This window comes from Synchiropus splendidus, chromosome 5, assembly GCF_027744825.2.
Source record: "Synchiropus splendidus isolate RoL2022-P1 chromosome 5, RoL_Sspl_1.0, whole genome shotgun sequence".
In the NCBI taxonomy this organism is placed as follows: domain Eukaryota; kingdom Metazoa; phylum Chordata; class Actinopteri; order Syngnathiformes; family Callionymidae; genus Synchiropus; species Synchiropus splendidus.
Genome location: NC_071338.1, coordinates 10,536,990 through 10,552,687, shown reverse-complemented (window position 1 = coordinate 10,552,687; position 15,698 = coordinate 10,536,990). Strand labels below are relative to the sequence as shown.

Sequence of the window (15,698 nt, the reverse complement as noted above, 5' to 3'; positions counted from 1 at the left end):
TGGCCCGGCGCACCCTTAGAGATAGGGTGAGGAGTTGGTGGGTAGTTCTGTTTACTGTGTGGTTTTCCTTTCATTCATCTGTGTTCTCTTCCACAACCATACAGTACAATGACGACGGTACATCAGCGGTCAGTCATAAATAAATGTACATACATGTTTTCATGACGACAAATGGAGATGTTATTCTTTCCACTTTCCTCTGACAGCTTTTGGCATCGTTCTCCCTGAATGGTGATGGCCTTTGCCGATTTGTCTATTAGAACAAACCTTTCATTTCATGTCTATTAAATCTGCAACAACGTATTTCTGGGAAATGAGAACCAGAAACCTGCATTACACTTGTGTCCTTATCAACAAAGCCTCACTTCCGCTTGAGGTTGAGGCTCGTGGCTGAGTCGGAAAACCCCTCTGATGCAGACTGACGGCATGAGTAGTAGATGAGTAGTTTGACTCGGGCCACGCCGTCACCATGTTAAGGCTGTCTAGTTCTCGGTCCAACTCTCAACGCAAACAAACACGGTTGTGGCTCTTCCATCACTTGTCAAGGAGAATTATGTGGTAAGAACACGTGCTGCCTGCTCATCCCCAAAAGGGTCCCGAGGAGAAGTTCGGGTATCTTTAACTGATGTACATCACTGGTTGGCTGCTGGTCCGGAAATAACTCACAATACAAAGTGTGTTTTCCTTCTGCCGCCGACTGTTCGTACGATAAAAAGGTCTCACTCATTCCAACAAGCACACATAGAAAAAAAAATATCCCTGCTCATACACTAGAAAAAAATACCCAGGTTTTCTTTTGCTGTATATTGAACTTCACTATTAGTTAATCATTGTATATTGATTCGTAATCGTGTATTGTATATGAAATGTTCATCATGATGTTATTTCAAAACTATTTTAACGTCACCAACAACGCTGACAGAAAGTGATGATAGTATGGATGATAACAAGTAACAAAATGACAAAAACTACAAGACCAACGGCGTGATGCCGTGCATTGCGGTTCCATATGACACAGCGCCCTCTTGTGGTCACTTTGCAAAAAAAACACTTCTCAACTTCAGTTATTCAGCTGGTGGCCACTATGAACTTCCAGCGTTAAAATTCCAGCTCAAAAATACTAACGTGAGGAGATTCAGGGCTGTTGAGCACAGACATGAATCATGCACATCATCTTTTATTTTGGCAGTGGCAGTGGCTGGAACTGCCTCTTGTGAAAAGTGCACTTGTGGTGAGAAGACAGTGTGAAAATATATATTTCCAATTTCATAGATTTGATATTTATAAAGTGTATGACATGAGAAATTCAGAGGAGTGGTCATACAAACTAAAAGTTTGTAGAATTGAAAGTTAAGGAGAAGTCAAAAGAAAAACATCTGAGCTTGCTTGCTCATGTAAAACTTTTTTTAACCTGAATTTTAATAAGACCGTATTTAAGTGAGTGTCCTGCCAGATTTGAAGGGAAATTGCACGTGACCAAAGCATTTTCTCGCTCCTAAGGCGTCACACGTCGACCATTTACAAGTGGATTTCTTCGTCCAAAGCAGAAGTCTTCCATGTTGCATGTTGACACATATGTGTTTTAATGGAGTGTGATGGCCTCGGAGTGGTTACTCCCCTGGGAAAATGATATCATTATGACAAAAAAACAACAAAGAACAGAGAGCATGGTGTGACAGACAATTCTGTGACTGACCTTTATTTTTACTTAGAACAAAACAAACCCATTTGTGTTTTGTTGTCGTAGAGGAGCACGATCTGCGTGAGAGGAGAGAGATAAAAGTCGAGAACCTGGACCCGGAGGCTGGTGCTGCCCACCGCTGTAATAATGCTGCCATGTAGCTCGTAGCGTGTTGTGTTGTCTACTAATCTTGCTTGTTTTTGCTGCGATGTTGACAGTCACCAGGACTTCAGGCCAAGATGCTTTGTTGCAGCTACGTTTAGGCTGCAAGCGGTGGACTTTTTACACAAGTTTTTACACAAGAGCAGTGGCTAATGGAGCAGAACCAGGTGAGGACCAGAGGTGTAATTTTTTTATTTTAAATTTTAGAAGTTGCACATTGAACAATTCAAGCAGTTCTCCTCACGCTAGAGTACGTCAACCACATGGCAAACTCTTTTTTTCATAAACCTACTTTGCAAAAAAATAAATAAAAACATTCACATTTTCCCTCCCACCCCTAAAGAAAAAAAGCAAAGAAGAAAAATATTGACCATAACAAAACTAAAGAAAACACAATACATGAGATAATAATGATATGATATGATATAATGAAATCAATAACAAAAAACTGTAAACATTCTTAATCACATTTTCTGTTGACTATGGGATAATGTGTATCATTTTCAGTTCAGATGTTCGTTCCCAATCTGATGAATAAACATTACTCCTTTCCCAAATTTTTTCATAATGTGTTGTATTCTCAAAGCATACGTTATTTTCTCTAATTTATGGATTTCTTGAACTATTGAATGCCAATTTTCCACTGTTGGTGGTTCAGCCTTCTGCCATTTTCTTGTTAAGGCCTTTTTACTAGCCGCAAGGAGTATTTGTGGAAGTTTGAGGTCTTTCTTGGACTTCAAAAATGTAACTTCTCCTAAATATTAAATCTTCAAATCTAATGGAAAATGAACTCCAAATACAGTGGTACCTCGGTTCTCGACCACAATCCGTTCCAGATGGCTGTTCGAGAAGCGATTTGTTCGAAATCTGAATCGATTTTTCCCATTACAAGGAATGGAAAAAGAAATAATGTGTTCCAAGCCTTAAACTAGGCTTTTGTAGGAGTGAATGTAGAGTGTCTGCTGCAGGTGCGCTGTTCCTCTATGTGTGTGGCCGCTGCATGTGGGAGGGGTTGCCGAGTGAGTGACGTCTCTCCAGAAGGGAAGAGGTGCCCGGTGCGTGTCCAGCTCTGAATGTGCGCTTCTGTGCAGTTTGGCTGTGACAAAGTCATAAACCAAGTAACGCTCTGTCCCAGACTCGCCTCATCCCTGTCCCAGCTCCAGCCCGCAACAGGACATCAAACCCTGGAGTGAGCGCTCCAGCCTCGGAGGTGTGGAGAGCGAGCACCTCCCCTGTGACACTACCACAGTCCAAAAAAACCTCGAAATTTTTGTTCAACTCCGATTTGTTCGAATTCCGGGACGTTCGAAAACCGAGGTACCACTGTATTTAGTGTATTGCATCCAGACAATCCGCCAAATTGTTAAATTAATGCCATCAAATTTTCAATTGACCTCTCAGGATCCTCCAAATAAACCAAAACATCATCTGCAAAAAGAGCTCAATGTTCCACCCCTCCAATTGAAATACTCTTGAAATACTCTTCACGTCCTCACTCTGTCTGATCATTTGGGCTACAGGTTCAATAAATAATGCAAAAAGTAGAGGAGATATGGGGCAGCCCTGTCTGGTTCCTCTCTTTAGCTCAAAAGAATCTGAGTGGTCCCCATTTATTTTTACTCTTGCAGTTGGCTTACTGTAAATTATTTTTATTGTACTAATGCATTTTTCATGAAAACCAAGTCTTTTTGAGAACTTCAAATATCTCACATCTCTTTTTTGTGTCTAATCCTACAATCATTCTTTTAGTCTTATTTTTATTAATCTGGAATAAAATATGAACTGTCCTCCTTACGCTATCTGATGTTTGTCTGTTTGTTATGAAACCAGTCTGGTCAATATGAATAATATCAGGTAGAATTTTTTTTTAATCTACCAGCCAAAATGGAGGTAAATATTTTGTAATCCAAGTAACCATCCGAACCCGGGGACTTCCCTGATTTTAGTCTTGAAATTGCAGAATTCACTTCCATGAGTGTTATGGGCTTTATCAAATTTGTATTCTGTACATCAGTCATCACAGGAAGATTTCATGAGTTTAAAAATTCTTTTACATGTAGTTTGCTGAGTGCTTGTGGTTCAGTGTATAATTCCTGATTGAATAGTTCAGTACCTTTAGTCTTAGAATCTCTTATGCTACATATTGTATTCTCTTTATCGTTGACGTAACTTGTACGACAGATATTTGGCAGATTTCCAACCGGCCTCATAGAATCTTTGTTTGAAGAAAATCATTTTCCTTTGTGTTTCTAATGTGTAGATACCATTTATTTCATTTTGTATATCTCGAATTTCTTGTTTTAGTTCTAGTCAGTCTCTGTGTTCTAATCTTTTTTCTATAAGCTGTGATGGATATAATTCTTCCCCTCATAACTGCTTACAACGTGTCCCACACCATTATTTTTGGTACAACGCCTGTGTCAGTGAGTTCCCTATAATCCCTGATATTGTTCTTTAGTTTCTCCACTATTTCTGTATCGTTCAGTATGTTTGAGTTCAGTTTCCACTGTGGTCTCCTAACTTTCCTCTCTAAATGTACTCCTAAAGAAAAAGGGCTGTGGTCAGATAAATCGATCGTTCCAATCCTACATTCTGTCATTTTTGATTGATCGACCCTAAAAGTAAAGAAATAATCTATTCTTGAGTAAACTGAATGCGGGAATGAATAATGTGTATAATCCCTACTATTTGGATGTAATTCCCTCAATATATCCACAATGCCCAACTCATCCAAAATTGCATTTGAAATAAAGATAGCCACACCTCTCTTGTGATTTGATTCCATTGCCTGAACCCAAACGTTTTCAATGTTTCATGCTCTGATCTGTTCATGTGTGTTTCTTGCAGTAAGGCCACATGTGCTTTCTCCTTTCTCAGTTTTGACAGAATGTTATTCCTTTTAATTGGAATAACATTCTGAGTGTTTACTGCTTTAAATACTATTTGCCTGTTTGATCCCTTCTGTACACCTGGAGCTTCTTCTTGTATCCTCGGCCAGCTTGTGTTGAATTGTTTCAGAAAACACCTTCAGCCGAGCTGGATACAGAGTTTGTTATTTTCTTTTAGGACCCTGCGTGATTCGGCGTACTCTCTCCTCTTAGCAAGAATTTCTGGCGGGTAGTCGTTGTCCAAAGTAATCATATCCACTTGGATTTCAAAACCTTTCTTTAGCCATGTCGTTCTCAATACCTCTTCTGACACTGAGAAACTTATCGAGGATGGATCAGGGTTTTGCTGAACTTGGTGGCCACGTACCATGTGCTCGATGTGCTCTTTCCATTTGTAAATCCTTGTTTCAGGGATGCCACGGTTATCTTTCAGAATGTTTTCTGACGTCCATCGACCTGGCATCGTCTTCCATTCCTTCCGGGACTCCATAAACTCTTATATTTTCCCGACTGGAGCGGGAGCATTTCCATTAGCACCTCGTCTGTTGCTTGCAACTTCTCCTCATTCTCCCCAATCCGCTTTTCTGCTTCTTCCATTCTTGTGCTGATTCCGGTCATTGACCTCATCCATCTGTTTTTCACTGCCTCGCTTGAAGTCTAATTTCTTTCAAAATCATAGCGAGATTCACCGATTCATCTGCCATGCTAGTTGACTCCTTGCTAGCCACATGCGAGCTAGCTCCAGCTTTCTTGGCTTCTCCGTCGCTTGCCGTCGTAGTACTCTTGTTTTTTGGTTTTGTCATTATTCTCACCCCTTTAAAACCTCTCGTGAGGTAGCTGACAACCTTCAGTCCAGTGTGTACGGGGTTTTATTCTAATTCAGTCAGGAGACGATGGACCTATGCTGCCCTGCCATCTACTCTACAGCTGTATAGGCCGGAAGTTCTCCCCCATTTTTCTTTTACTGTTAAAACATGGGCATCTGTTTTTGAATGTAACCAGGAGTGAGACATCATTGATCTCCTCTAACAGTTCGGAAATAGCAATATCAGATGTTTTTGTCTCATAAACCCCAGTGTTTTATGACAATAAAAAAACAAACTATGCAATGTATGTCAACTGCTTTTGCTCTATACAAGCATGAACCGTTGGTCAGATCTGGGAGCGTTTTCCAGGAACTCACTTCACTCTAAGAAGCATTCTCCCCCCAGTGCACGCATATGCAAGCACATGGGTCAGTGCTGCATTTCTGGACCGCTGAGAGACACACAACAAACGTATAGTCTTCCGTCAGGAGGACCATCTTATTGGTAGTCAGTGGTGAATCACAGTTCATGGCCATTATTGATGAATAACGCATGAACGACATGACACGAGTTTAGTTTCGGTCATGGTGAGTTGAAACGCTAAACACACCAACTATGAATCAAGCGATGATGGTTGATGTGATACAACAGTTGTCTCCTGGAGACACAAGAAACAGCCTTGTGGGAGGCAGACACCAGCTGCGAGGAGTGGCAGGCATCTGGCACACAGCTCAAGTGGAGCAGGTCTCCTAAGGTGACTGGAACCCTCTGAATCAGGCGTTTCTCCAACAAGTGGGTCAACCGCACCTTCTGACACTCCCCATGGTGACATATAGAACAAATGATGGAAAACCAAAACACAATAGAAGAACACTTTGGCACTGTGCCATCTGGAGCAGAGTAAACTCTTTCAGATGTGATGTCAGAGTCACCTCGGGGTCTTGGTGTCATGAGGGTCAATGAGCGGGTGCTATAGACTTGACTAAGCCCTAGCGGTTGCTTACAACCTTTGATGCTCACTGAAAAAGAGAATGTTAACACAGATTTAGTAAAATCAGACTGAAATATCTGGTTTTACTAAATATATATCTACAAAACTGACAATTCCAAAGTTCAAAACAACATGTAGATATGCGGGTGTGCTCTTTTGTGTGAAGGCCAAAGATCAGCCGGTCCTCAGAGCGCTACGGTGCTTGAACTGATGACTTCCACTCGCTGATTCTGATTCCAAAAAGCAGGTCATGTCCATGCAGCGCTGCCGTGTTCCACTTCTGACAGAATAACAGGCATTTACGTCAGACCGTATATAACAAACTCCACCTAATCGCTAATTTGTACTTCTCAAAAACAAATGATCAGAACCAGTGGCTTTATACAGTGGTAATTACCAGTACACGCTAACAGAATGTTGACCTTCATGCCAAGCATGTCAGATTCTCACACAAGCGTCGTCTTTCTTGTTCAGGGATCTTTCATTCGCTATGATTTATGCTTACAATATGATATTTCTCAGTTTAACGTTGCATATTGACTTTAGTGTCGACACTGATTTGAACATTACTACTGTTGCTTCAAGTAGGTTTCAACAACTTCAATCTACTAGAAGGAAAATCCAGTCCATAAGAGGCAGAAAGTGACAAAAAAAAGCAGCCAACAAGTAGATTAAATATAATATGTCAGTGGGTGTTGAATATTTTTTAATGACTTTGCTAAAAACAATCTTTTTGAAAACATTTGCTGCAAATAATACATTTTCAGGGAGCATCAAATGTCATCCAGAGGCAGAGAAGACCAGGATGTGAGTCGAAAATACGGGCCCATCTACACAGCGCTGACTCAGGTCGCAGGTCAGCTCAAGAAGCAAACTGCACTGACTCACTAAATTGCGGTTCCCAAAACAAATAATTAGTACAACTCAGTTCAGAAGCGTGTAATTAGCAGTACAGTAACACAATGTTGACCTTTGTCATTGGACCGCATTTGTTGCGCAAAGCACTTTCGTTTTACCATATTTACCGTCGGTTAAAATGCTGCCTCTGCGGCTTTAAACAAGTTTCAATCCTTTTATCCAGGACAAACCAATCTAAAAGAATAATAAAAACGCAATCATTACTTTTTGCTATTATACTTGCTCTACTGTATACTTTCATTGTCTGACATATGCATCACTTTGCTATGGAAACATACTGAATTCACTCAAAGGGAATTTTTTTGGGGGGGTTTGTTTTGGGTTTGTTTCAGATTATTATTATTATTTTTTTACCCTCTTTTTCACACACGTATTTCTCCCGAATTATTCTAATCAGAAATCTGACTACAACCTTCAACCTGCTACGGACTCCTGGATCCTGCCCTATGGTGGCTGAGAGGTGCAAAAACAAAACACGAAATGTGTAAAACAAAACACACAATCGCAAAACAAAGCACACAATCGCTGAAACGAAACAAGCACTAAAACGAGACACAAATTCACAGAACATAACACAAGGAGAAAGACTACAACACATCAAAAACACAAACTCAGAAATTGGCACTTGCTAAACTAAAAGTTTAGTTTATCAAGTAAACTAAACTAAAAGTAAAAAGTTTCTGGCTCCAGCATTAGTTGTCAGCCCAACAGCAGCTAAAGCATAAGCTGTGACGACAACAATGTTTGAAAGTGTGTTTTGTTTTAGACATTTTGTGTTTTGTTTTGGACCTCTCAGCTACCATACCTACCTCCCTAGCTGCTCCACACACCCGTAATAAATTATTCTAAAAACAAAACAAAACAAAACAAAACAAAAAAGTATAGCTATAGCATACAAAGACCACACACACACACACACATGCACACAGTGGAAAAAGTGCTTAGAATAATTATGTGTTAATATGTATTACTTTCTTTTCTCCAAATGAATGCAGGCTGCTTCTGTACATTGGGGACAGCGTTCTGTAGTGGAAGTATCATTATTGTCATTATACAGTTATTGCTATGCGTGACTCCACCAGAACATCAATTATTATATTCTTCTTGATTTCCTTCACATGATTGACATACATGACATGCTCATAAAGAAACTGGTGATTTCCCGCAAACTTGCCACACAGCGTTACACTGGACCGGAGCCAAGAGTCATGGTATAAAGTCGGGTTGTGCTGCGCTGCATCTTCACCTGACGAGCGGCACTAGCAGGTGAGTGATGCACTGCAGGCTTCACTGCAGTCATGCTTTGCTGTATGATTTCATTTTGTGACAGGCAGCTGGACTTTCTTGCACTGATGCTACTGCACATCTGCATGTGTCTCATTATAGACTTCAGGATTCATTTTTGAGATTGCAACTATGGCGGGTCGAATCCTTTGGCCCGTCCTGCTGATGGCGATGATAGGTATGTCGAATTATTTGTTTTGCTTTGCTTTCAATGCTTTCAAATCAGTATTAAGGAAAAAAATAACATCTTCCTTCTGGTCCATCCTAGGTGCAGTGGTGTCTCAAGGTGAGATTGGTTTTATTCTTGAAATTATTCATTACTTCCAGAGTCAAGATTTTACTTAGTCAGTGACATATGTAACATTGACTGCGTACTGTAAGAAGCACAAACTATATACGAGTAAAAAGCCATTTCTACTTCCAAAAGTCACCAAATATAGTTGGCATAGATTGGAGGACAAAATAATAAAAATATGGAAAAAAAACAAACTGAAGTGTAGCTCTACCACCACTACAATCTGAAACACATTATGGATCACATTCACTAATGTATCTCATTCATAGCAGGTAGGAGTGACCTGTGACCTTGTTCAGCTATCACCTTGCATTTGAGTAACCACTGGCATTTGGAATGCTAGATGGTATAAATAACATTATAATACACAGTTGGCATCAGTGTTGGAAAAGAAAATCAGTGTAAAATAGGGCAAAAATTGTAATGTGTTTTCTTCATTATGCTCTTTTCAATCCTGGATATGACAGCAATTGTGTTGCTGTTATATATATATAAAGTGAACTTTACCATTTCAGTTCATAGCTGGACTTGTTAGATTCCGTATCTTAAAGATGTGTGTCTTTCCTTCTAATGTTGCTGCTATCAGATGACGAAATTCCTCTGCCTTATCCATCATCTTTTCTTCCTTATGAAAAGGCCAAATCTTAACACAGACACTAAATATTCCAGCCACTTAGTTAACCACCCAGGGAAAAAAAAAAATAAATCACACCTGAGTGAAATAAAACACAACTTATGTTCGAACAACTGTCTTCAAACAGCAGAATACACAGACACATAAATAAGCAATAAACAGAGCAGCGGTAAATAACCACATTCTCTCTGTGATGTAACTATACAATTGCATGGGATACGAATGCTATACACCACCATCTAGTGGCCAGATAACACTTTCAAACGTTATTCAAACTACCTGGTAGTTTCGATCTTGGAGTCATTTGTCTGTTTAATATTAATTCAGCGCAGACTGAGTTACAAAGACTGATGTGTGTTTTCAGCCACTCTCTATCCCACTGGCGGCACCAACAGTGCCAGATCGGACGATGGAAGTTCTCCTGCCATTGTCCTGCAACGGCCCTTCCTGTACTTCGGACGGTCTTACCGTCGAGTTTATGTACGTAGAGTCAGTCTTCATCAAGATTCCTCCTGCTTATCGCTGGAGTCATTGACTTTCCCACTGTCCCATTTTGCCACTCTCCTACTAAACCTGCGCACAGAAAAGCTTAGTGATCTCTGTGTCTTTAGGTCAACCACAACGGACACCTGACCTTCAATAATGCACTGAGCTCATATGCACCACGGAGGTTTCCAATGCATTCCACCAGAGACATCGTCGCACCTCTGTGGACAGATTTGGATAACAGAAGGACCGGTCGGATCACCTACGCCCAGTACAGCAGTGGCACAGTCCTGCAGCGAGCTACCAATGACATACGCCTCTACTTCCCTCAACCGACCTTTGATGCTCAAATGGTCTTTGTTGCAACCTGGTATCAAGTGGCATACTATCAACAAGCAACAACCGTAAGTCTTACCCCAGTGAAAAAGCAAAGGCCAGTTTTGTCGTTACCATGGTGACTGTCTTGCAGAGGACGACTGTTCAAGCTGTGCTGATCAGCGGCGGACGGCACTCCTTTATGCTCTTTAACTACGGCGACATTGCAGCCACCTCCCATGCCACCCAGGTCAGAAACACTTTCCTTGGCTATTAAATACTTTCACATTTCAAAGTTTTAAATAATACTGAACATGTGAAGTGAAGCGAATTAATCCGTTTTCAGGTCTTGAGTTATGTTCTCTGAATTCTCATTTTAATCTCAGAATTCTGAGAATTAAGCGAGAATTCTGACTTTAAAGTGAGCATTATGACTTTAATTAATTATTCTGAGAATAAAGTAAACTCTTTTTCTGTATACTAGTCATCGCAATATTCCCTCCTCTATTTAACAATCAATTTGACCCAAAGTTTCAAAGCGGCCTTTCAGATTGGAGGCCCTGAAAACGCTATATTCAATGAGAAGACACCGCCTTATCGACAGATAGCTCAAACCCTACAGTTACGAATCAGAATCATCACATTTATTGCCATGGTCAGTGGGGATCCCACCAACTAGGAAAGTGCTTCGGAACAGCCACGGTTTTGACTGAGGTTGTGTCGATGCATTGACTCAAACTCAAAACGGAATTCTTAATGACCGAAGCCCTTCTAACAGCCCAGAAAACACATTGTTTTAAATTCATGGAGGGTGACTTTCAGAAGAGAGAAAAGGTTACCTAAGAAACCTTAAACCTTTGGGATGTGGGCAAATAGTTACTGGATTTTAAATCACACAGTAAAAGTGAGCAAGGGGAATATTTAAATGTACAAAAATGAACAAAACTACTCTGAAAAATGGACAGGAGACATGAGTTGTTCGTGATAGTGAACACGGTTCAGTGGCTAAAAGTTACCTTTAAAGGTAGCATCAACATTTGAACTTGCTATTAAAGACAAAAGACCAAACCAAACAGACATACAGACATACTACTTGAAAGCCTATGAGCTTGTTTTGGTTATGGTATATGTTACTCATGGACAATGGAAAACATTGTTATCTGTTGCTGAAATGGATGTTTAGGCTGGATACGACACCATCTCTTCCACTCACCACTTCACCCTCCCGGGTTCATTCTCCAACCGAGCATCGGGTCCGAACTCGCTCATCGGATCAGGAAGCAACGTGAATGTTCCTGGGCGATGGGCCTTCCAGACAGACAATGGACCAAGAGGCTGTACTTACAACGGTACACATTAATAGTTGCCATACAACTCTTTTTCTGTGGTTTGACTCAGTGTTTTCTTCACAGATGACCCTGTGCAGCTGGGTGATTCATTTTGGACCGACAGGACCTGTTCCCAAAAGTGTACTTGCACTGCGTCTGGCCTGCGGTGTCGGCACCAACCCTGCGCCTTTTCACAAATCTGCCAACGGGATGCTTTCCAATACTCCTGTCAGACAGTGCGGCGGGGCCTTTGCACCATCAGTGGAGATCCTCACTATGTCACGTTTGATGGCAAGCTGTTCCACTTCCAGGGCACATGCACTTATGTTCTGTCCGAGCAGTGTGGCTCTGATCTGCCCTACTACAGAGTAGAGGGCAAAAATGAGCACAGGGGCAGCACTCGGGTTTCCTGGACCAGACTTGTCAAAGTCCATGTCGATGACCAGGTTATCGAGATCGTGAGAGGTCATCATGGTCAGGCTAAGGTGTGTAGCTGATTCTGAGTTGAGCTTCACGAGACATTGATCCTGACAGAACTCTGAATGTTGTGTGCTTGTCCGTGCAGGTTAATGGAGTCTTCGAATCCACCCCTCTCTCTCTCAACAATGGATCCATCCAGATATATCAGTCAGGTTTCTCAGTCATTGTCAGCACTGTCTTTGGCCTGGAAGTGTCCTATGATGCAAATCATTACGTCAAGATCGGCCTCCCATACGCCTATCAGAATGCAACATGCGGCCTTTGCGGAAACTTCAACCAGCGACGACAGGACGACTTCCGTACCCGCGAGGGCCAGATAGTCACCTCTGATGTGACTTTTGCGAACAGTTGGCGTGCACAAGGAGATGACGAGGCAGATTGTGGGGTCCAGTGTGCAGGCATCGACTGCGCTTCCTGTCCTGCAGGCCATTCTCAGTTATACGGCAACGACAACCAATGTGGTATCATTCAAAGCGCATCAGGACCTTTTGCTGCGTGTCACCAGCAGCTATCTCCCCAGCCCTTTATGGATAACTGCATTTTCGACCTGTGCGCTGGAGATGGGTATCAGCCCATTTTATGCCAAGCATTGAACGTTTATGCCACTCAGTGTCAGCAGATTGGAGTTCAGCTACCAAGTTGGAGAAGACGAGGCTTCTGTGGTAATATTTTTGTCTGCTTTTCACATCATTAAAGATAAAAGTATTCGTTTTGACTTTAAAAACTTTATTTTCAGAAATCCTCTGCCCTGAAAACAGTCATTTTGAATCTCAAGGCTCAGGATGCCCCAATACTTGTGCAAGTCCAAATTCCACACACAGCTGCCCTCTTCCTGCCCAGGAGAGCTGTGTTTGTGACGCTGGCTACATCCTCAGTGGTGGTGCTTGTGTTCCTAATCATGAATGTGGCTGCAGTTTTGAAGGCCGCTACTACCGGAATGACCAAACTGTCCTACTCGGTGAAAACTGTGAGAGGCGCTGCAGTTGCAGTTATGGTTCCATGACTTGTCAGCAACATAGTTGTGGCCCACTTGAGTCATGTTCCCTGGAGGAGGGAGAAAGAGCATGCAGACCAAGAGGCTATCAAACATGCTGGATAAGAGGTCCTGGATCGTACCAAACATTTGATGGGCTGCCCTATCAGTATCCAGGCGCATGTCGATTGACTCTTTCCAAGGTGATGGGATTGTCCAGTCATCCCCACTTCATGGTGACAGCAGAAAAGGCCCCCCGAGGTCAACAAGGCTTTTCAAGACTGTTGAAGTTTGAGGCATTCGGCAAAAGCATCGCAATTGAAATGTCTGGCACTTCTAGAGTCACGGTAAGATACTGCCTCAAACATAACAAATGTTGACCACCGTTATTCTTCTTTTGACCCTGTTTACTATAATAACAGGGTTCTTCCTGTCCTTGCAGGTTGATGGTCAGTTTGTCCGATTACCATTCAGCCTCCCCAACAGCAGAATCCAGATCTACCACAGCAGCGTACACAGTATCATTCTGCACACCTCCTTTGGTGTGACAGTGCAGACCGTCTGGCCTCACTTTGTGCGAATTAAAGCTCCAGGTATCTACAATGAAAACCTTGGTGGACTGTGCGGGAACTTCAATGGAAATCAGAGTGATGAATTCCAAACACCAAATGGGAACCTGGTAAACAGTCCTGTGGAGTTTGGGGACAGTTGGCGTGATGGCTCATTGGCTGCTCACTGTGTAGACAATGTTAACACAACACCAAATCCAAATTCCAATGCAAACTGCAGCATCCTTGCCTCACCACAAGGCCCATTCACACAATGCTGGAGGTCCATTGACCCAGTCCCGCAGGTGCAAACATGTAGGGACATTCTCCGCTCATCTGCTGATCCAGAAACAACTGTGTGTGAGGTTTTCAGAGATTATGTCCTAATGTGCCAGCAAAGAGGGATTGATCTTGGACCCTGGAGGAATGCAACCAACTGTGGTAAGCCATGTGTGACATTGTAGCAACCATTCATAAAAGAATTGCTCTTTTACTCATTGTTTTTTTTCCCGTAGAACAAATATGCCCAGCCAACAGCCACTATGAATCCTGTGGATCTTCCTGCCCTTCTGCCTGCCCCAGCCTGTCCTTCCCATATTCTTGTGACAATGTGTGTCAAGAGGGTTGCCAGTGTGATGATGGCTTTGTCCTCAATGGTGATGAGTGCGTGCGACCCACTTCGTGTGGCTGCTACCACCGAGGGCAATATCGGGAAGGGGGTGAACAATTCTGGGATGGTGAGGAATGTCAGAGTTTTTGTACTTGCAATGGCACAACAGGAATGGTCTACTGCACAAGCGCCTCCTGTGGGCCACAAGAGTCCTGTGGAGTGGTGGATGGTCGATATGGCTGCCATCCAAATCCTCACGGTATATGCTCTGCCTCTGGTGACCCACACTACCGCACTTTTGATGGCAAGCGTTACGATTTCCAAGGAACGTGTCGCTATGTTCTGGCAAAACCTATCAACATCACCAAGGGTCTTCACACATTTTTGGTGGAGGCTAAAAATGAACAATGGCGCACACGTCCTGTGTCAATCACATCGGATGTTTTTGTGACCGTGTGGGGTTTTGAAGTACATATTTCAAGATCAAGGAGGGGTATGGTTCAGGTAAGTCATACCTTAATCCATAACCTTGGTGTAAAGATCTCCATCACCAGCCGTAACCAGTCGCATATCTGTCTCCCCAACTTAGGTCAACGGCGTCACCCAGAACATGCCAATACTGCTAAACAGTGGCAGAGTGTCCATCTATACAAGTGGACGCCGTACATTCATTGACACTGACTTTGGACTAACGGTTACGTATGATGGATGGAGTACTGTGACCATCTCTGTGCCTTCCATCTACAGGTAAAACTAGTCTTGAATTCCCTTATTTTTGCTTTAGATGAGTAGAGAACCATGTCATGTGATCATATAGTGTATATCCAAAACACAGCAGTATGGTTTAATGAGGAGTCCCTCTGTTTGCTTCTATTAGTGGCCAAATGGGAGGACTCTGTGGAAACTTCAATGGAAATCCAAGGGATGACTTCCAGAGTCCTTCAGGAATGAGTGTCAGAAGTCCATCTGAGTTTGGGACATCCTGGAAAGTACCAAGCAATGACACCTGTAGTGATGGCTGTGGAGCCTCCTGTCCACGATGCAACAATGTGGCACCATCTCAGGCCCAATGTCAACTGATTCGGGCGGCTGATGGTCCATTCAGCTTTTGCCATGAGGAGGTGGACCCAACACCATTCTTTAATGACTGTGTGTTTGATGTCTGCATATCTGGAAATGAAGGTGGTGATCAACTGTGCAGAGCCTTTGAGGCATATGTCAGTGCATGCCAGTCTGCCAATGTACGAGTTTACCCGTGGCGCCAGGACACCCCCTGCCGTGAGTCATCTCTTATGATTA

At 42.5% G+C, this 15,698-nt stretch overlaps 2 protein-coding genes across 2 annotated transcripts in view; one reads left to right on the top strand and one right to left on the bottom strand.

The window, feature by feature from the left end:
* Positions 1–15,698, bottom strand: part of LOC128759482 (neurexophilin-1-like) — a 48,728-nt gene that overhangs the window by 4,535 nt on the left and 28,495 nt on the right. The window lies entirely within an intron of this gene.
* Positions 10,322–15,698, top strand: part of LOC128759478 (IgGFc-binding protein-like) — a 29,987-nt gene continuing 24,610 nt past the window's right edge. Inside the window, exons 1-10 of the mRNA XM_053866470.1 lie at positions 10,322–10,549; positions 10,615–10,710; positions 11,644–11,809; positions 11,873–12,273; positions 12,354–12,930; positions 13,005–13,588; positions 13,684–14,230; positions 14,305–14,903; positions 14,989–15,146; positions 15,277–15,677. Of these exons, the coding sequence (XP_053722445.1) occupies positions 10,337–10,549; positions 10,615–10,710; positions 11,644–11,809; positions 11,873–12,273; positions 12,354–12,930; positions 13,005–13,588; positions 13,684–14,230; positions 14,305–14,903; positions 14,989–15,146; positions 15,277–15,677 (3,742 nt within the window). The 5' untranslated portion in view covers positions 10,322–10,336. The remainder of the gene's footprint in view (positions 10,550–10,614; positions 10,711–11,643; positions 11,810–11,872; positions 12,274–12,353; positions 12,931–13,004; positions 13,589–13,683; positions 14,231–14,304; positions 14,904–14,988; positions 15,147–15,276; positions 15,678–15,698) is intronic.